The sequence below is a fragment of the Oryctolagus cuniculus genome, chromosome 20, assembly GCF_964237555.1.
Source record: "Oryctolagus cuniculus chromosome 20, mOryCun1.1, whole genome shotgun sequence".
NCBI classification, from domain to species: domain Eukaryota; kingdom Metazoa; phylum Chordata; class Mammalia; order Lagomorpha; family Leporidae; genus Oryctolagus; species Oryctolagus cuniculus.
The window spans coordinates 37,891,770-37,912,843 of record NC_091451.1 but is presented as its reverse complement, the minus strand read 5'-3'; the positions used below and the strand labels follow the sequence as shown (position 1 = coordinate 37,912,843).

At 51.6% G+C, this 21,074-nt stretch overlaps 1 protein-coding gene across 1 annotated transcript in view; it reads right to left on the bottom strand.

Annotated features, from left to right (window-relative positions):
- Positions 1-241: 241 nt before the first annotated feature.
- Positions 242-21,074, bottom strand: part of GOLGA5 (golgin A5) — a 32,179-nt gene continuing 11,346 nt past the window's right edge. Inside the window, exons 6-13 of the mRNA XM_002719592.5 lie at positions 20,110-20,313; positions 15,385-15,555; positions 12,217-12,345; positions 9,623-9,721; positions 4,374-4,599; positions 3,458-3,563; positions 2,137-2,200; positions 242-862 (exon numbers count right to left, since the gene is read on the bottom strand). Of these exons, the coding sequence (XP_002719638.2) occupies positions 782-862; positions 2,137-2,200; positions 3,458-3,563; positions 4,374-4,599; positions 9,623-9,721; positions 12,217-12,345; positions 15,385-15,555; positions 20,110-20,313 (1,080 nt within the window). The 3' untranslated portion in view covers positions 242-781. The remainder of the gene's footprint in view (positions 863-2,136; positions 2,201-3,457; positions 3,564-4,373; positions 4,600-9,622; positions 9,722-12,216; positions 12,346-15,384; positions 15,556-20,109; positions 20,314-21,074) is intronic.

The following is a 21,074-nucleotide window of genomic DNA, read 5'->3' as shown; positions in this document are numbered from 1 at the left end:
AGCACCCAGCTGCTTCCCGATGTGTCGAAGTGTAAGACCACGCACTGTCCACCGTCCTGCAGAACCAGGACTGCCAGCTGCCCCGCCTGGAATCCCAGACACGAGCACACGTTCAGAGATGCCGCCTCTACTTCCGGTCTCAGGATCCCCGCTCACGGGGGGGGGGGCGTGTGCTCTGGACCACCAATACTCAGACAAGGCCATCTGGAAAGGACGCATTTAGTGGGGATGAAAACCATTATTTACAAAAAGAAAAATGCAAAATTTTATTTATGTATTCATAAAAAGATGTACACCAAGTAGGCCTTTAACATGTACAAAGCAAACCTCTACTTGCAAAGTTAAATATATGAAAGTACAAAAGTCAACTGAATTATCAAAAGAGGAAGCTTTTTATTTTTTTCACTAAGTACAATTAGTTTCCCTGATTATTAGCCCATAATCAGTGTCACCTAAAATCCAGGAAGGTATGTACACAGGGGAACCAACCCAGTATCCATCTGTCTGTCTGTCTCTTTCTCTCTCTCTCTCTCTATAAATATATATATATAAGGACCACTGAACCCAGGAAAACCAGAGCTGAGCTTATTAAATTACTCTCTCTGTTTCAGAAACTCTTACCATTTGAAAGAAAGAAGAGGAAGATCTAGCAGTGGAGGACTTGTATAATAACTTAAAAAGATAAGAGCTTGTAGTGATAAAATAAATCTTTGCACCTCCCCAGGAACTTCAGGCAGCTGGCCTTTCTGCAGCTTCCCAGTCCAGGAGACGACCGGGCCAGTCACTTGCCATAGGGCTGGTCGTGGTGCATTTCCGGGCTGTAAGTCAGCAGCACAATCATGACCCAGAGATGAAGCAAGGCCTGAGGACAGACAGACACGACTTAGGGTCAGCAAGAGCTGGGTCTTTGTCACAGACGCAGGGCCCAGTGCTCGCTGTGTGTGTGTCCTGGCTGGAGGGCACCGTGTGTGGAGCGTGGCAGGGCCTCCGCACACGTTTACTGGACAGAGAACCAAGGCGACTGAGAAACACTGCGTAAGCAACGAGCACTGGAGGGCAAGGAAGCCTGCCAGGGCCACAGGACTCCCCGCTGAGAGGCGTGAGGGCCTGCACTGCCGTGTCCGCACGCACACACGTGTGTGCATGGACGACCGAGCAGGCGCTCATCACGCAGAGCAGAAAGCGAGATCAGAAGTGCCTGCACACGGAAGTCGGCTGGAAGGGCTTAGAACAGTTCTGGCTGGTGCTTTGAAGCCTTTAGCCAAGATTTGGGGAAGAGGAGCTGGGAGACTCTTCTTGACAGGAACAGAGGGTCGGGTTTTGGAGGGGGATCTACACACACACACACACACACACACACACACACCGTCTGTGACCCTGGATGCCGAATTTCCACTAACGCCCTCAGGGCAGCACTAAATGGTTCATGCCAACCACATTCTGGTGTCACTCGGCATCTCCAACACCTGGGCTGTCGGCCTCTAGGGGGCGCTATTCTGAATCTCTGAATCCTGTCTGACACCATTCCTTTTGTTTGATTCTTCCCATCCTTCCCTTCTTTAAAATTTCTTATTTAAAGGCCTACTCTTCCCTCTAGTGGATGACCGAGAAATTTCCTTTTCAGTAGGTTTTTCTTTCTTTTTAAGAAAACAGCCCATCTCAGGTCAACGCAACCTTTTCTGGATAGACCCAATCAGGACGAGAGGGGGCTCCTGGGGACCCCTTCTCCTTGGCACCCCCAGCTACCAACACTACTTAATAAGTGAAGGAATCAGCAAAAAATAAACTAATTTTGAGATTCTTTTAGAAGTACTTAAAGCAACTTGACAACATCAAGATAAAATGAAACCAGCAGTTCTGTACTGTATGCTTATCACGGGCAGGACTTAGCAACGGAGGGAACAATGAACTGCGCTGAAGTTAGATTTACTTGTAGGAAAGGACTACAAGTTCCTATTCTGTTTCTATTTAGACACACGAATTATTCATTTACCTACTTTAAGAACAAAACATCTTCAAGATAAAGCATGAGTTCTTCTAATCTTTCAAAATGGGTCGCCCAGATAGCGGCGAGGGCAGCCACGGGAGCGAGCGAGCGAGCAAGCGAGCACTGCCCTCCGCGACAGGCTTACTCACCATGTAGATGATGACAAACACCCGGGCCACGGGGTACCTCCGCAGGAAGATTCCCAGGCGGATGCTGTGGGAGAAGGGAGGGTTACACTCCACACGAAGCCTCCAACTGCGGGAAGTTCACCCACTCCCACTATCTGTGTGGCCTCCCCAGAACGATTTTTCTAGAATACTGTTAAATGGTGACTTCAAATAACCGCGTAGAAATGCCGGAGTGGTAGGCAAATCCTTGGCTCGTGACTGAGGCACCGTGGAGCTCAGAACTTGAGCACGAGGTGTTTCCCTTCATGCTCGGGCCACAACCACAAGGCACCTCTCTCAATCATTTTTCTTTCAGGAACTGAAGAAGTTGTGAGGGATAGGGTGGATGTTAAACACGTGAACGGGAGGGACAGTCCTGGCCGGCGCTGACGTGCGGACAGCTGACCTGCAAGCTTCCACGTGGCTATGAAGCTGCAGAAACTTGGGGAGGCTCGAGTGAGCACCTGGAGGAACAGCAGCTCGGGCAGACCCCGACCACGCCCTTCCGAGGTGGATAACTGTACAAGAAAATGCACCTTTCTACTGCTGCTTTCCCTGCCACGGACACGACGTCCTACACACAGGCTCTCCAACAATCGTGCCATACGCTGAACTAAATGATCCATTAAGAGGTGAGTAACACGGAGACAGTGGCTCTGGGAACCCAGGCTCGAGGCCTCAGGGGTCTGACTGTACGAGTCTAGGTGCTGATCACCAGTAAAAAAGATCACCATTATGTGGTAGTTCATTCAAACTGTGTTTAATTAAACACTAGAAAGAACAACTAGTAGAGTAGGTTATTTAAAACACGAACTTCATCAAGGCTATGGGTAAACTGTTAGAACATAACCTTGATAAGGCAAATTTTTGCTAGTTTAAAAACGTATATATAAAGGTAGATAACGTGTAAGCTGTTTATTTCTGTAGCATCTATAAAAGATACAGTAAAAGGAGAAGAGTCCAGTGACGCATGAGCACGGAGGCTCTGTTATTCCAACCCTGTGGCAGAGTGCTAGGCTAAAACACCCACAGGAGCGCTCTCACAGGAGGCGGAGGCTGTCCCGATGAAATTTACTGAGTTTGTTGCAGAAAGAACAGAAATGGCCGCGGTTAATCATCTTCAGTCAAACGCAGGCACTCGCGGAGCTCCTGAAGCCACCGCGTGACACTGACATATCATACACAGAGCAAGATGAATGTCACCCCACACACCAACACCTGCTGCAGGGCTCACACCACTGCAACCACGGGAAAACCTGTAAGAACAGCAGCCACCACCACTCCTCCGGCAGGCACTGCTTACCTAAACTGGTCGATGGAGCTGGCGGCTTTGCGAACTTTTCCATACATTCCTGCCAGGTTAGTCTCTGTGTCATTAAAAAGAACAGGAACATTTCGCAGACGTGTGCCTGTTTAAGTAAGAAAATAAATGAATGTACTGACACCAAAGTCAACTTTCTACAAAAGTGACGGCTGGAAATACACTCGGCCACAAGTGGAAGAAATTCTCACGGCCGACTTTCTAAGCACTGGCCCCAAAGATGAAGCCAGGTAACTCTGGTTAGACAAAATGTTTGAACTTCTATTTCTACAAAAATAAAACCTTAAAAATTAAGAAAACAATTTTAGCAAAAATGAAAGAGAGAACAAATGCCAGGTGTTGGTCAAGAGTCAGTGTCAACGGCCCTTCCATTGCCCTAACTGGACAGCAGCGGAGCCCTCCACGAGGTGGGGACCCCCAAAGCGCGCCTCCCACCCTGACTCCCTGCACGTTCCAGACTCATCTTTTTTTTTTTTTTTTTTTTTTGACAGGCAGAGTGGACAGTGAGAGAGAGAGACAAAGAGAAAGGTCTTCCTTTGCTGTTGGTTCACCCTCCAATGGCCGCCGTGGCCGGCGCACCGCGCTGATCCGAAGGCAGGAGCCAGGTGCTTCTCCTGGTCTCCCATGGGGTGCAGGGCCCAAGCACTTGAGCCATCCTCCACTGCACTCCCGGGCCACAGCAGAGAGCTGGCCTGGAAGAGGGGCAACTGGGACAGAATCCGGCGCCCCGACCGAGACTAGAACCTGGTGTGCTGGTGCTGCAAGGCGGAGGATTAGCCTAGTGAGCCGCAGCGCCGGCCCAGACTTATCTTCTTTTCAAGCACAAACCCTCTGTCTGTAGTTTGTCCCAGTCCCGTTCAGATGACACTCAGCTGAGGTTCCCTGTGCTGTCCGTTACCTTCGCCGCTGTCCACGCCAGGCATGTGGATGGAGGAGCCGCCGCTGGAGCTGCCCGGGGCCACGCTCATCTGCTGCTCCAGGCGCTCCAGCTGGAAGACCAGCGCGTTCTTCTCGGTGCTCAGGCTCTCCAGCATGGTCTGCTTCTGGATCAGGGTCTCCGTGAGCTGGCGGAGGCGGTTCTCCAACTCGGACTGGCTGCTGTGGCTCAGGGCTTTATTGGTGAGCTGCAAGGCCAAGTGTCCGTCCGATTATTGTAGAGGAGAGAAGCCGTGCTACACGGAAATCACATCACTGCACTCTCACAGGTCACTGTGGCATTCACTGATTTCTCTAACTCGGTAACGGTTCGTCCACTGTCCACAGAAGTGAGTTCAGACTGAACCCGTGAGTCACAAAACCAATTTGCTGGGCCAGAAGTCAGCTTTAAAACCAGAACAGAACGGGATTTTTTTTTTTTTTTTTTTTTTTTTTGGACAGGCAGAGTGGACAGTGAGAGAGAGACAGAAAGAATGGTCTTCCTTTTTTCGGTTGGTTCACCCTCCAATGGCCACTGAGGTCGGCGTACCACGCTGATCCGAAGCCAAGAGCCAGGTGCTTCTCCTGGTCTCCCATGTGGGCACAGGGCCCAAGGACTTGGGCCATCCTCCACTGCACTCCTGGGTCACAGCAGAGAGCTGGACAGGAAGGGGAGCGACCAGGACAGAATCCAGCACCCTGACAGGGACTAGAACCCTGGGTACCAGCGCTGCAGGCAGAGGATTAGCCTAGTGAGCCACGGCACCAGCTGGGATATTTTCTGATTCACAAAACACACAGCATGTGAGAATATGATTTTGTGCAGCCTGGTGTTGGACATGTGAGTGTGAGACATGATGCAAACCATTTCATGCTGAGGTACTGTGATCAAACACCCTCGCGAGCATGGGTGCAGGAGGGAGCTCAATCATCCCCCGCAGCTCGGCGGGTGAGGCAGGGCAGAGCTCAGTCTCAGGTCTGCGTCCCTGCTCTGCAGTTTTCAAGCTGTCTGACCACGGACGGACTGTTCCGCCTTTGTGCATCGGCTTCCTCCTGTCAGTGCGGACAACAGCCGTCCCAGGAGGAGCACGGAGGCATTAGATGGGAGAGTTCTCGCAGGGTCTGGCTGAATTGGCACTTCCCATGCCATCCTGTACTGGACCTTGCCTGTCATCTCATCCACTCGAGCCTAGGCCGGGCTCAGCCCACCTGGGCCTCGGCACTGCCAGTCACCTGATGGCACTGACTTGTGGGAGTTCCTTTTGCCTCCTCACTGGAACTCAGAGTGAGCTCTGCCAGGACAGGAGTCACTGTCATCGGGGGCCAGCGCTGTGGCTCAGCGGGTTAAAGCCAGGGCCTTTAGTGCCAGCAACCCACATGGGCACTGGTGTGAGTCCCAGCTGCTCCACTTCCAATCCAGCTCCCTGCTAATACACCTAGGAAAGCAGCAGAGGATGGCCCAAGTCCTTGGGCCCCTGCACCCACATGGCAGAACCAGAGGAAGCTCCTGGCTCCTGGCTTCAGCCTGGCCCAGCCTCAGCCGTTGCAGCCATTTGGGGACTGAACCAGCAGATGGAAGATTTCTCTCTGCACCTTCTATTCTCTGTAACTCTGCCTTTCAAATACACAGATCTGTTTTTTTAAAAAACAGTCACTGTCGTCATCAATACAGTTTTGGAAACAGGCTGATGATTCGATCTGCATTTAAAACCCAGCCCTGCCAAGCTGTGATCTGGGAAAGCTATGGAATCCAAGCCTCGGTTTCCTTGCTCACAGGATGTGCGCTTACGTCACAGGAAGTCACAAAAGCAACATCTACATGGTACCTGCTACTCGGAAGGCACTTCAAAAATGGGCTTCTCTCCTTCCGAACCACCTACACACACCTCACAAACTAAGCATGGAGTCAGGGCATAATAACTACCAAATGGAATTATATGGCATAAAAGCTAAGGTTTACTATTTTAAAAAGAATGCTTAAGATTGTACTGTGACACGCTCATTAACACCCTCCTTATGTCAGTGTTTTTTAACTGAGGAAAATTTACTTATAGTGCAAGACCCAGATTTTAAATATACAAGGAGTTTTCACAAATGTGCTAGCTTTGTAACCAACACCCAGAACAAAGCATGGTGCCATCATCCCAAACATTGTTCTTTTTCTTTTTTTTAAAGATTTATTTATTTGAAAGGCAGAGTCACAAAGAGAGATACAGAGAGAGAGAGAGAGAAATCTTCAATCTGCTGGTTCCCTCCCTAAATGGCCTCAATGACCACAGCTGGGCCAATCTGAAGCCAGGAGCCAAGAGCTTTAGCCAGGTCTCCCACGTGGGTGCAGGGCCCAGGCACTTGGGTAATCCTCCACTGACCTCCCAGTCACATTAGTAGAGAGTTGGAGAGGAAGCAGAGCAGCTAGGAGGCGAAAAACGGCACCCATGGGCTGCCAATGCCACAGGTGGCAGGTAAACCTGCTATACCACACCAACGGCCCCTTTGTTTTTAAGATTGATTTATTTCTTCAAAATGCAGAGTTATAGGAGAGAGAGAGAGAGAGAGAGAGAGGGAGGGAGGGAGGGAGGGAGGGAGAGAGAGAAATTGATTTTCCATCCACTGATTCACTTTGGCACGTGGTCTTGCCAGGCTCTTTAACTTTAGCCATGCTAGGGGTACGTAGTACTAAGCTCCCAGTCATGTGCTTATTTGGCCCTTCATATGTCTTCTTTTCTTTTTTTTTTTTTTTTTTTTTTTGACAAGCAGAGTGAGACAGTGAAATAGAGAGACAGAGAGAAAGGTCTTCCTTTTTCCATTGGTTCACCCCCCAAGTGGCTGCTACAGCCAGAGTGTTGTGGCTGGCGCACTGTGCCGATCCGATGCCAGGAGCCAGGTGCTTCTTCCTGGTCTCCCATGAAGGTGCAGGGCCCAAGGACCTGGGCCATCCTCCACTGCACTCCCGGGCCACAGCAGAGAGCTGGACTGGAAGAGGGGCAACCAGGACAGAATCCGGCGCCCTGACCGGGACTAGAACCCGGGCTGCCCGTGCTGCAGGCGGAGGACTAGCCTAGTGAGCTGCAGTGCCGGCATATGTCTCCTTTTCTAATGTCTGTCTAAGTATGCTGCCCGTTCTGGTCACTGAGCCTTATCAGCTACCTGTATAGTAAATATCCTCTCCTAGTCAGTGACTCACCCCTATTCACTTTTTTTAAAGATTTATTTTATTTATTTGAAAGACAGAGTTAGAGAGGTAGAGACACAGAGAGAGAGGTCTTCCATCCACTGGTTCACTCCCCAAATGGCTGCAATGGCCAGAGCTGCACTGATCTGAAGCCAGGAGCCAGGAGCTTCTTCCACGTCTCCCACGTGGGTGCAGAGGCCCAAGGACTTGGACCATCTGCTGCTGCTATCCCAGGCTAGAGCAGAGAGCTGGATGGGAATAGGAGCAGCTGGGACTAGAACCACCACCCATATGGGATGCTGGCGCTTCAGTCCAGGGCTTTAACCCACTGCACCACTGCGCTTGCCCCCTTTATTCATTTTTGTAATCATGTATTTTGATGAGCAGAAAACTTTATTTATTTGAAAAGCAGAGTCACAAAGAGAGATACAGACCTCTCAGGGTTTTCTCCAATGGTGAGTCCATCTTGTGTCTTCTCTAAATCGTCTACCCTAAACTGCACTAACGGCCTCCCACACCTTCTCCTGGAAGCTTCATACCTCAGGCCCTCATTCAGCCCCAATTAACCTCTGTAACTGTGAAGTCTAACCAGGAGCTAAGGACTAGGGCTCCTCTTCCCCGTGCGCTTCCATCCGCTCCCACAGGGTGGTTTTGCAGAATGAAAACACGCTCCAGCAGGCAACCGGACTGCTCTGAAGCCGCCTGCCGAGCCGCCAGGCCCGGGGGCGGCCCGCACGCAGGAGCAGGAGCTCCCCTGCTCATGCACAGCCAAGGCTCACACTCTGGCTTCTCGCAGTCTCGTGAGCATGCTCACCTCTTTTTTCAATCGTGAAAGTCCACCTTCTGAGACAAAGGTTTTCCTGCTTTAATTAGATGAAAAACAGAGAAACCTTCCGTGCTTAAGTCTTGCTTAACAACAGCAGCACAGTACTTTAGACAACCGGCAGCTTCTCCTTCCTTCCTTCTCTGACTCTGCGGCACATGAGTCCGTAGCAGTTCACAGATGGGGCGGGGGAAGGGCATGCAAGTCAGCTGCTACCCAACGCTCAGCAAACTTAAGGCAAAATATTTTAAAACATTTTAAATTACGGGCTCCTATTACGTCTTAAACTTAAAAAGACTAAAATTATTGGACTTTTCAGAGTTCAAACTAAGTCACTAGCTAACTGCAAAAAGAATTAATCAGGGGCCAGCACTGTGGCGTAGTGGGTAAAGCCGCTGTCTGCAGCGCCAGCATCCCATATGGGCGCCAGTTTGAGTCCTGGCTGCTCCACTTCCGATCCAGCTCCCTGCTATGGCCCAGGAAAGCAGTGGAAGATGGCACAAGTTCTTGGGCCCCTGCACCTGCCTGGGAAACCTGAAGAAGCTCCTGGCTCCTGGCTTCAGATTGGCACAGCTCCAGCCATTGCGGCCATCTGGGGAGTGAACCAGCAGATGGAAGACCAATATCCCTCTCTCTGCCTCTCCTTCTCTCTCTGTTTTAACTCTTTCAAATAAAATAAATAAATCCTTAAACCAAAAAAGAATCATTCTCCATGCAAATTATGTAAATGACTAGTGAGTCCAGCATAAATTAAACTGATCACCAAACTATAGGGAAGGAAAAGACAACATAAAAATACAGTGTATGAGACTCTTTTAATGACAAAGGCTTTGGTAAACTGGGTGGTAAGCTTAACGGTGTCATTTTCTGTGTTTTGTTATTTTCACAGTTAAGAAAGACCTTGGAGACTTTATGCAAGAATCATCAGTTGTGAAGAGGAGGATTTGTTATTGGATTTTTTGTTAGGTGACAGAAAACAAGATTATGAAACTAGGAACCAGCATAACCACACTGAGCCCAGAGCCATGAAAACTGGAGAAGTCTCCTCTTCCCGGGTCACTCTGGCTATGGGATCCCTCTAACAAGCCACAGAGCAGCCAGTGCAGACTCAAACGGCACCAGGCTCGAAATGATTCACCTCCAGCGCAACAACAGAATCTGGGGGAAACGAGGTCTTGCCTACCACGCCTCACGAACGACACCCTCACCGCAGCCAGGAGCAGCAGGAACAGCCTACCTGGCTCCTGAGCTTCTGAATGTCTTCCTCTCGATCCTTGATTCTGCTCTGCAGCGTGTTCTTTGTTCGATGCAGATCGTCTTCTACATAGCGGAACTCCTATGAAGTGAGTCGGGATAAGCAAACGCCAAGTCAGTTTCCTTATCCACCCCCAGCAAAGGGTTAAAGGGGTGGGGGGCGGGGGCAGAGGAGCGGGTGGGAGAGAGGGAGGGAGAGAGAGAAAGAGGGAATCTTTCATCCACGGGTTCATTCTCCAAATGGCTGCAGAGGCCAAGGGGCCTGGGGAGCATTTCAGAGGCAGGTGTCTAGCATGGTGCTTAGACACTGCCTGCTCATTAAGCATCCCATATCAGAGTGCTTAATATATAACTTAGTTATAAGATCAGCTGTCCTAATTCATTCAAGGCTACTAGGAATGAAATGGCCACAGCTTGATGCCCTTGACGGTTGGCGAGATAATCTGTCTATTGTGGCAGACGGCCTTGCGGCACCCTCTCCCATGCCCTTTATAAACGAGGGAGGAAGGTAGGGGAAAGTGGCCGTGCGGTGACCACAGGCCGTCTCCCCAGTGACCAGAGGTTGTAGAGGTGAAGAACCAGGGCTTGGGATCAAACACACTCCTCAGTAATTTCAGTAACTCTAACCCTAAATTGTGTGCTAGCCTAGAGCTTGAATGAAGTCAGGCAAGGCCACGTTAAAGTCTGTCATCTCCTTTCTCGCTCCTCTCACTTTTCCCATCTGTTCCGTGACCAGCCTGACCAGGTGTCTGAAGTCGTCCCCGGCAGTTTGACCGCCCCCATCTCCTGTACTTCCTCCTGCGGCTGCTTCTTCCTGCTGTGTGCACGGTTAGCGCAAGGCTGGGCAGCCCCAGGCTCTCCTCCCTGCTGCACACTGTATTTCAGTGATTCGGCGTGACTTCGGATCGGCATGCGCTTTGGTCTTACGTACTGACTGATTCTGCGTCCGCGTACCCATCGTGCACTCTAGTAGTGCCCTGGTATAGTCGGCTGTGAATCTGGAAGCATTTCTTGTTGTGTGTGTGTGTCTCTCTCTCTCTCTCTCTCTCTCAGTGATGGAGCAAAACCAGTGCTATCCTCAAGTCAGATGAGCATTTGACAGGCTGCTCAACAACCTTTTTTTTTTTTTTAAGATTTATTTTATTTATTTGAAAGGCAGGTTTACAAAGAGAGAGAGAGAGAGGCCTTTCACCCACTGGTTCACTCCCCAAATGGTGACAACTGCTGGGGCTGGGCCAGGCCAAAGCCAGGAGCTTCCTTTGGGTCACCCACGGGGGTGCAGGGACACGAGTACTTGGGCCACCTTCCACTGCTTTCTCAGGCACGTTTGCCAGGAGCTGGATCAGAAGTGGAGCAGCCAGAACTTGAACCGGCATCCATATGGAACGCCAGCACTGCAAGCAGTAGCTTAACCTGCTTTGCCACAGCATCCGGCCCCTCGACAACATTAATTACTGAGAAATTGCAAACTGAACACCATATACCTACTAGAATAGCTGCGGCTAGAAAGACTGACAGTACCGAGTATCAGTGAGGATGTGGGGAAACTGGAACTCCTTGTTATTGCTAGTAGAAACGCAAAACAGTGCAAATGTTTTAGAAACAATGCAGAAAACAATTTGGCTGATTTTTTTTTCTCCTTTAGGTTAGATACACACTTACTAGATGATCCAGTGGTCCTGTTCTTACATATCTACTAAAATAAATAAATAAATAAAAGCATAAGACCAAGGGACCGGCATTGTGATATAGCCGTTAAGCTGCTACGTGTGGTGCCAGTATCCCTCATGGGCACCAGTTTGAGTCCTGGCAGCTCCACTTCAGATCAAGCTCCCTGCTAATGCACCTGGGAAGGCAGTGGAAGATGGCCCAGGTACTTGGGTCCCTACCCACGAGGGAGACCAGGATAGAGTTCCAGGCTTATGGCTTCAGCCTGGCCCAGCCTCTGCTGTGGCAGCCATTTTGAGAATGAACCAGGGATGCAAGATCTCTCTCTCTCTCTCTGTGTCACTCTTTCAAATAAACAAAATAAATTTTGTTTTAAAAATAAAATATTTAGATTCAGGGAGCAGACAACTGCTAGCTGAAGAATGACGTAAAATTTTAAACAAGATCAATAGGAAGAGTCTGTTATAAGCACTTTTTTCACTCAAACAGCAGTTAATATGGCGCTAACATGGTATGCTATGTACATATACACAGATTTACTGTTGTTTCTGGAAAGTATAATGTAATAAATACTCATGCCGGCTGACTGATCTAGTGAATTCTGAAGTTTTCTACAGAATTCTCTGACAAAAGGTAAAATACAAACGCAGGGTAGCGGGAACAAAGTGGGCGCTCAGACAGGAATCCTGGCTCTGTTCCATTCTGACTGGTTGTCCAGTCTTTGCAAAGTCTCATTACTATTGTGGGCCTCTATTAAAGAAAAAAACAAACCCTCAGAGGGTGGGATGCTCAGGCATGTGGGACCGTAAGGGCCCCCGCCCCCCCGCTGGGCCCACTCCCGGCGTCCCGGCGAGCCAGGCCCCGCCCGCACGACCAGAGGCTGGGTCTTCCCGGGAACGGAAGGCTCACCTGCTTCAGCCGGTCCAGCTCCGTCTCCAGCTCTTGTCTGGACGCTCTCTGAGCAGCTACTTGCTCCTGCAGCTCCTGCAGCTGCTCTCTCGCCGCCTCGGCCTCGCTGACCTGCTGGGCCTCCGCGTCCTACAAGCAGAAGCCTTCACGTGAACACAGCAACCAACCATTCAGCTCAGAGTTTCCTGAGGGGTCTTCAAAGAGTTCCCGGAAAAGAGAATAATCTTTGATTCCAGTTTCCACAGCGTTCTGAAGTAGCCGCCTGCTGTGTGCTGTGAACTGGGCTCTGCGAGCGCCGAGGGGATGGAGAGGAGAGACGCGGCAGCAGCTCGGCAGCTCAGCACACCGACACCCGGCAGGGCGAAGGGCGGCGCACAGCCGTCTGGCTTCCTGGGGAGGAGCCGCACTGCTCTGTTCTAGCTGCCAATGGCACACAGAACAGGCCACACCCGAGCGGCCGCGCCGCACCAGCTCCCGGCTCAGGCAGGGTAGAACCCTGAGCGCAGAGGACACGGCGCTCCCGCTCCCACCTCAGCGGCGCCTGTTCTGCTTCTAGCTTTGTTACCTCTGATTCACACCTCCCACACCTCTTGATCTCATTTCTTCAAACTCCAAACCACCTTCCAGATTTCCTGTGGGATCTGCCATTGGCAAAGAGTGCGGCTGGAGGTCTCGGTACTTTTCCTATGGGCTTCGGCATAACCCATTCAGACAGCACACGAGGGGCTACAGTCAGCATCTCAACTCTGCTCGTCACCTTCCAGTTCTCTCAGCACTCACCTCTGCAAACTCCAGAAGCTGACGCGCTGCTGGGAACGACTGAGAGGAACAATGCTGCCAGATAATAATCCCAGCGCGTGCAGTTCTAACTCACACAGCCCCGTGCAACCCTTCTGAGATTCTGGGGTTGGTGGAAGGTAGATGAATCTCTGTCATCAACTTGCCTACAGGAGGCAGATTCCTCAGAGGCGAGCACGCAGGCGGTTAAGAACACACGTTCCCGAGTTAGGACGGGCCGGGGGTCTAACCCTGGCTCTGCCACTGCCAGCCTTGGGGGGCCCATCTTCAGCTACACATGAACCCACCATCCTCTCCCTCACGGGGCTGCAGCAGGAATCAATTTCAGCACCAGAAAGACATGGGCCAGGTGTGAATAAGTTTAGCATCTACCCAATTTTATGTTCACAGAACCCAATCTGTTGGACTTTGACATCATTTACAGATTTAAAAAATCCTACTTAAAGGGCTGGTGTTGTAACAGTGGGTTAAGCCACCACTTGCGATGCTGGCAGCCCACAGTGAAGTGCCAGTTCAAATCCTGGCCACGCTGCTTCCAATCCAGCTTCCTGCTAATGCCCCTGGGGAAGCAGCGATGACGGCTCAAGTACCTGGCCCCCGTCACCCGTGTGGGAGACCAGGATGGAGTTGCTTGCTGTTGGTTTCAGCCTGGTCCAGCCCATTTGGGGAGTGAACCAATGGATGGAAGATGCCCCTGCACCTTTCTGTCTGTCACTCGGCCTTTCAAACAACAAAGCTGTTTTCTTAAAAAAGGATTCATTCATAAACAATCCTCAAGAAGAAAATCCAGGAGTGACGGCGGCTATGATTACTGAGGGCCTGTCACATGTCAGGAGCAAGGCGAGGCCTTCACTCCGCAGCGGGTACTGTGAACCTGTGTCTTCCAGACGTGAACGCTAAGCGCCTCAGGCAGGGAGCATCTACTCAGTGCCGAAGACGGGCTCACATGCAGGCCTGCCTAGTATCCTGTTCTCACAACGCCTATGCTTTTCTCTCTTTTATGTAGTGTACACCAACCCTAGAGTGAGTGCATGGTGCACGGATGAATATCCTCACACAGTGTCCTTTTTTTTTTTAAGGAATGGCAGCCTGGGGCGAGCTTTTGCGCAGCGGCTAGCTAGCGTGCTGTTCGGAACGCCCACGTCCCTTCCCGGGGTACCTGGTTCACGTCCTGGCGCTCCCCTTCAGTCCAGCTTCCTCTGATGTGCAAAGGCAGCAGTGACTGCTCCAGGAGCTGCCCCTGCCCAGGCGGGAGGCCTGGAAGGGGTTCCAGGGTCATGGCTCTGGTGTGGCTCAGGCCTGGCTGTTGTGGGCATCTGGGGCACATAGCAAACAGATTTCTTTCTTTCCTTTTTAAAGATTTATTTATTTGAAAGCCAGGGGTGGAGAGAGAGGGAGAGATACCAAGATCTCTGTCCACTGGTTCACTCCCCAAGTGGCCGCACTGGCCAGGGCTGGGCCAGGCCGAAGCCAGGAGCCAGGAACTCCATCTGCGTCTCCCAAGTAGGTGGCAGGGGCCCAAGCACTGGGGCCACTTCCACTGCCTTCCCAGCCACATTAGCAGGGAGCAGCCGAGACCTGAACAGGCACTCATCTGGGATGCGTGGCACAGGCAGCGTCTTAACCGGCTGGGCCATGATGCTGGCCCCCGGATGGAAGATTTCTGTCTAACTCTCTCTCTGCCTTTCAAATAAGATGGAAATAAATCAATACAAGATTTAAGAAAGTGAGGTTCACTACCCGCCCTTTGTTTCCTCATCCTCAGAGACTCTCTCCTGTAATATTTAAGTCAAAGGCCCCTGTTTAAGTGAAATGAATGGTCTTGTTTTACTTTTGGATTAAATACACTAATTAAACTATATGTAAGGGCTTCAAAAGTTTATGGAAATGCACATTCTGAAAAAACTAAGCATGGGTTTTAACATGTTTTTGCACCAAAATAAACTCATTTTTTAATTCCACTTTTCCATAACCTTTTCACTTTGCAAACTGAAAGATCATGCTTAAGACTACAAGGCCATCTCCCAGTCCATTCTAATATCAGAAACCATCCCAGGTTCACAGGAAAGCTCAAACTGCACTTGCTTTTAGCCATCAGAAGGTCGTATCCTCGAACACGAAGACCCTTTCTGGCTCCCGCTGTAACTCCAAGCCTGGCATACGGCAGGCACCAGCAAATGCACGAATCTGGTGGCCATGTTCGTTATTCCAGTAACTCTACAGTCACTCCACGGTCAACACAGCTCCCAGGCCAGCGGGGTTCTCCGTGATTTCACTAATGGCCTTACCCACAACAGACTCCACGCCCTCTCAGCCGTCAGCAGCCCGGGCTAGCTGGCTGCTGCGACGCTGACCCGCAATGGGGCTTACCTGTAACTCAGACCTCAGCTGGTGGATCTGGCCCATCAGCTTCTGTATCTCCTCCCTCTGCATCTCCTTCTCGTGCCGAAGTTCCTCCAGTTCCATGCTGTTAGCGGTGCTGCTGTCCAGGCCTTCAAATCCAGAGCCTTCCTTTAAGCTGTTAATCAATTTTTCTTTAGACTGTTTAAAAAAATAAACACGTTTCAGAAAGCAGGGATTACTGGGTATACTGAGTATCATCTGCCACACAGAATCGAGCCCACCATGGAAGCGCTCCACTTACCACTGTCAGCAAGATTATTCTAATAATCCACAGATGATTACGCCCAGAGGGATAAGATTCAAGGAGGTCCTTGCTGCACAGGGACCTGGATTCTAGTCTCCATGGTCACGTTCTAGTTGCAAACTGCCAGAAACACACATTTCTCACGCCTTCCCCTACTACAGTCCCCTCAGCTAAGCTTCTGGAGCACCCACAGCGAGCCGGGCGCTACGCTAAGTGCTCCGTGTAACAGAGATAGTGTCTCTCCCTCCAGCCAGTCCCCTCTGCCTGGCAAACTGCACGGGAAGTACCAGCACCCAGTAGGAGGCGGTGAACACGAGCTGAGAGACAGACGGTCAGGTCACCTGCAGAGGTCTAGGGCTGGAGCTGCTTCTGGGGAAGGGAACGCTTTATTTAAGGGACAGAACTTTTGCTGCCCTTGAAATGTGGCTAGAATTTTAAAAACCAAGCAGAAAACAGAGGGAAATCATAGGGCCCAAGGGGAAGTACCGCTGAGATGCAGCTCAGTGTGGCAGGGCCCACTGTGGGGGGTCCCAAGGCCAGGTTAAAATGTTCCCATTTCACCTGGTTGGCTGGAACCAAGACCAAGCAGTGGCGGGGGTGGGGTGGGGGTGGGGTGTCAATCCTGCAGCAGGTTGAGTAGGTGTTCCCAGGATGAGCTACAGCCAATTCTGCCTGTGGCCTGTTTTTGTAAGGTCTCTAAGCTACAAATGATTCCGACATCTTTATAGGACTGTAAAAAATAAAAGCAGACTTTGTGACAGAGACCACGAAATCTGCAATATTTACTATCTGGCCCAGCACAGGGAGACTTTGCTGACGTAGGTGCAATGGAGGCATTGCGAGAAGAGGTTTGACTGAAAGACTGGTTTATAAAGGGCTCATTCCAGGGCACTACTGGGAGGACCCGAAGTTACTCTCCTCCATCCACAACACCTTTCCCATCTCTGTGTGGTAGGGTTACGGGTGTTCCCGTTTCCTTCAAACACTTTTGGTATTTCTCAAATTTTCTGTAAAAGATGTGATTATTCATATGATTTTATTAGCAACCATTTAAGCCCCCCTACACACCCCCATCTACCCTTCGTCCTTTCTTCACGTCCAAGGTCAAGCAGCGCTGCCCTCCTGTGTGCACCTCCCAGTGCACCCCACACCTCCCTGCTGTCCGCTCCCCAGGGACCTCCCAGCTGCCAACTCCAAGGCCCCTGCTTAGCCCTCGCCGCAGCAGGGCTGTCGCGGCATCTGCGGCCCACCTGCCTCGCTGGGCTCCCAGGGATGGCGTCTGGCTCTTCCTGGTCCTCCACGTACTCCCCTCTCAGGGGTCTCCTTCGTCGGCCTCTGCCGTTGCCTGGGTTATCAAGGCAGATGTCTAGAGATGCCCAGGACTGTGTTCTCAGACTCCCCGGGGTGCACACCCTGCCTGGGTAACCCTGTCCATCTCCAAGCTCACACCTGGCCAAGGCCACACCATGGCGGGCGGCAGGCCTGTTTCTAATGACCTTCCCCACACCGGTTCACAGGCTCACAATCACCTGCCATCATCGCCTCCAAGCCCGAACCGCAGTCTCTCCTGTGGAGGGGATGGCGCTCAGACTCGGGCCAGAAGCCCGGACACCCCTTCCCTCCAGCCAGTGACAGCTCAGGTTCACTGTCCCACCTCCGACAGGTCCTGTGGCTGCCCTGTGTGGCATCCTCGTGGCTCCTCATTATTTCTCATGGCCACCTCTCTACCACCCACAGGCCCCTGGGCTCACCAGCCCACCCCTCTCCCTGCCGCCCTCAGCACCCTCCCCTGTCGCCTCCAGGATAGTCACAGCTCCTCTGTGCCCGTCCCTGCCCTTTATCTGCCAGCTCTGAGTCTCTGTGCTGCAGGCCCCAGCTCGGGCGCAGACTCCTCGGCCTGAAGCTCCGCCCTAGCAGGAGTCTCCCCCTCACCCTTCCTGACCACTCTGCACAGCAGGAGCCTGACGGCCCAGACACGTGCTGAGGGCTCCTCTCTGCAGCTGGCGCTGTCCCTGCACCGCACCAAGATCCTCACGGCACCAACAACCTCGGTCTCTGGTTACACTGAACACTCCATAAGGAAGAACACGTGTCCTTCAAGCTTTGTACGCTGAGCACCTGTGCCAATGCCCAGTGAACAGGTAGAGGCTCTCAATGAACGCCTCTTCAATGAGTTAAAGCATTACAGTAATGCAAGAAAAACAGTAAGAGTTTTGAGGACATGGATATGATAAAAGGCACTCACAGCGGCAGGAGACCGGGGCTAAAGTGAAAGATAAGAGTCAGAATGCCTGCGGGAGGGAGGGGGGGCTCTTGGTGCCGCAGGTAAAGTCGCCGCTCGGGACACCAGGCATGCTCATCAGAGCGCCGGTTTGGGTCCTGCCTGCTCCACTTCCAATCCCACTCCCTACTAATGTGCATGGGACGACAGCAAATGATGGCCTAAGTGCTTGGGCCCCTGCCACCCACGTGGGAGACCCAAATGCAGTTCCAGGCTCCTGGTTTCAGCTGGCTGCAGCCATTCAGGGAGTGAACCAGTGGATGAAAATCTCTGTGTCTCCCTCTCTCTATTGCTCTGCCTTCAAGTAAATAAATCCTTGAGGGGAAAAAAAACACCTTAGGGATTTTAAGCTTTACTGTGAGATGGCAACAGTATTTGCCAAAACAAGAGAATGAAGGAGATGTTGGGTTGGGAGTTAGGGCCCCATCCCTGCACAAAACACAGATAGAAACAGGGCTTGTGAAGTCAGAGATGAAGGCACACTTGAAGTCACATGCAGACGACAGACACGGGCAGTTATGCCAATGCGTGCTAAGAAAGGACAATCAGCGTAGTCAGGACAGAACCCGAGAGGACTCTTCCTCTTTGGACACGGGAAGCAGGCCCGAGAGACAGAAACAGCAACAGACAGGTCAAACTGAGTCAAGGTGGGACGGGTTGCTTGAAGGCTGGAGTTTCAAAAAGGCGGTGGGGTGAGTGGTGTCAGATGCTCTACCTCGGGGCTGGCGCTGTGGCGTAGCAGGTTAGCTGCCGCCTGCAACTGGCATCCCGTACAGGCACCAGTTCGAAATCTGGCTGCTCCACTTCCAATCCAGCGACCTAATGCCCCTGGGAAAGCAGTGGAAGATGGCCCAAGTGCTTGGGTCCTGCACCCATGTGGGAGACCCTCAAGAAGCTCCTGGCTCCAGGTCTGGTCTGGCACAGCCTCGGTCACTGTGGCCATTTGGGGAGTGAACAAGCAGATGGAAGACCTCTCTCTGTCTTTTCCTCTTTATCTCTGACTTTCAAAAAAAAACAAAAAACAAAAACAAAAAACAAGCCTATGGATCCTATGGACATTCATATAGCAGGGACAGAAATTACACGAACAAGTTAGAGCTAACAAGCTCTGAAGAAATGAAACTGGGACAGACTATAACGATGGTTCTGTCAAGTCTGACAATACAAGAAAGGAAGACGATGGAGCAGCTCAAAGTGGCCAAGAGGCCAAGAAGCTGTTTTCCTCTCAGGATCTAGACTCCATCCCTCCAGAGTAACCAAGCATACTGTCAACCGAGGAAGAGGGCGGCGGCAGAGGGGCAGGTGTTACGGTGCTGCCCACATCCCATTACTGTCTCCCACACTGGAACACCTGGTTTGAGGCCCAGATAACCCCCCTGCAATCCAGCTTCCAGGGAGGCAGCAGATGACGGCTCAAGTGCTAGGTCCCTGCCACCCACATGGGGGTCCGGCATGAGGTTCTTGGCTCCTGGCTTTGGCCTGGCCCAGCCCCAGCTGTTCTGGGCATTTGGGGAGTGAACTAGCAGATGGAAGATACCTCTCTCCTTTCTGTCCTTCAAGTAGATGAAAGCAAATAAAATAAACATTAGGAAATGAAAAAGAAGGAAGCCGCGGAGGGAGACCTGCAAGGGCAGAAAGGGGACGAACTCGTGGAGCAAAGGCTTAAATGAAGTGGGAGGAGAGGGACCAATGCACAGGCAGGAGAAACGCAGGGACGCGTCTTCCCTCTGATGAGAGAGGCGAAGGGACGGGAAGCTGCAAACTGTACGAGGTGACGCAGCCTTGCAGTGAAGTGGAGGGCAGGGTCCCCTACAGCACAGGGCGGGGGCAGAGTCGGGGAGGCGACCCTGGGAGCTCCACGAGGCCCCGACTCTGAAAAATCCAACAGGGACCAACAAGGAGGAATCAGAGAGCCACGCCCAACAGACACCCACGTCGCCCCAGGGCTCAGGGCGATGGGTGGGTCAACCCGCGGTAGGTGCTGACCGAATAAATCTGTTAAAAGGGAGGGAAAAACAAGGGCACTGTATCCTTTCCATGAGATTTCTGAGTACAGCAAAGCACTGGGAGTGAGCCAGACAAGTCGGGCCACAGCACCGGCGCTGCGTCTTGGGTCTGCCGCGTATCCAGCCCATCTCAACACTCAAAGCGTACACGTGACGCTCACTTGCAGTATTCGCGTTGCTTTCTGCTTGTAGTCCATCAGCTCCTGCTTCGAGGACTCCACGCTTGCCTTGTGCAGCTTGACTTGCTGCTGCAGGTCGTCCCCTCTCTTCTTCTCATCTGCGTACCTTCTCTCTGCCGCCATGACTGCTTCCGCCAAGTTCTGCCGCTCCGCTTCCACTTTATTCAGACGTGCGGCAAACTCACTCTGAAACAATTTCACATCTCTGTTATTTTTCGTATCTATATTATATTTACGTATTAGCTTTGGACTATATTTATTTATAACCATTCATTCAAACATCTCATAGGATTAATCAGCTCAGCCCAACAACATAATAAGGAAGAGAAAAAAATTCTTCATTTGTTAGGGGCTAAAGAACAGAGCAACTAAAGTTGTGGCTCCAAACACGGAAATGTACCAAAGTCCATTAGGGAGTCTGCCAGAAGCACAGCCCCTAAGGCCTTTCCTACGCTCACGGAGTCGGAATGTCTAAGACTGGGCTTGGAATCTGCTTCTAAAGAAACTCCCAGGGAGCCATAGGAAAGGAAGGGAAGGGAAGGGGAGATGGGAGATGGGAGAGAGGAAGAGAGAGGGAGAGGGAGAGGGAGAGGGAGAGGGAGAGGGAGAGGGAGAGGGAGAGGGAGAGGGAGAGGGAGAGGGAGAGGGAGAGGGAGAGGGAGAGGGAGAGGGAGAGAGAGAAAGAAAGGAAGGAAGGAAGGAAGGAAGGAAGGAAGGAAGGAAGGAAGGAAGGAAGGAAGGAAGGAAGGAAGGAAGCCGGCCGGCGCCGCGGCTCACTAGGCTAATCCTCCGCCTTGCGGTGCTGGCACACTGGGTTCTAGTCCCGGTCAGGGCGCCGGATTCTGTCCCGGTTGCCCCTCTTCCAGGCCAGCTCTCTGCTGTGGCCCAGGGAGTGCAGTGGAGGATGGCCCAAGTGCTTGGGCCCTGCACCCCATGGGAGACCAGGA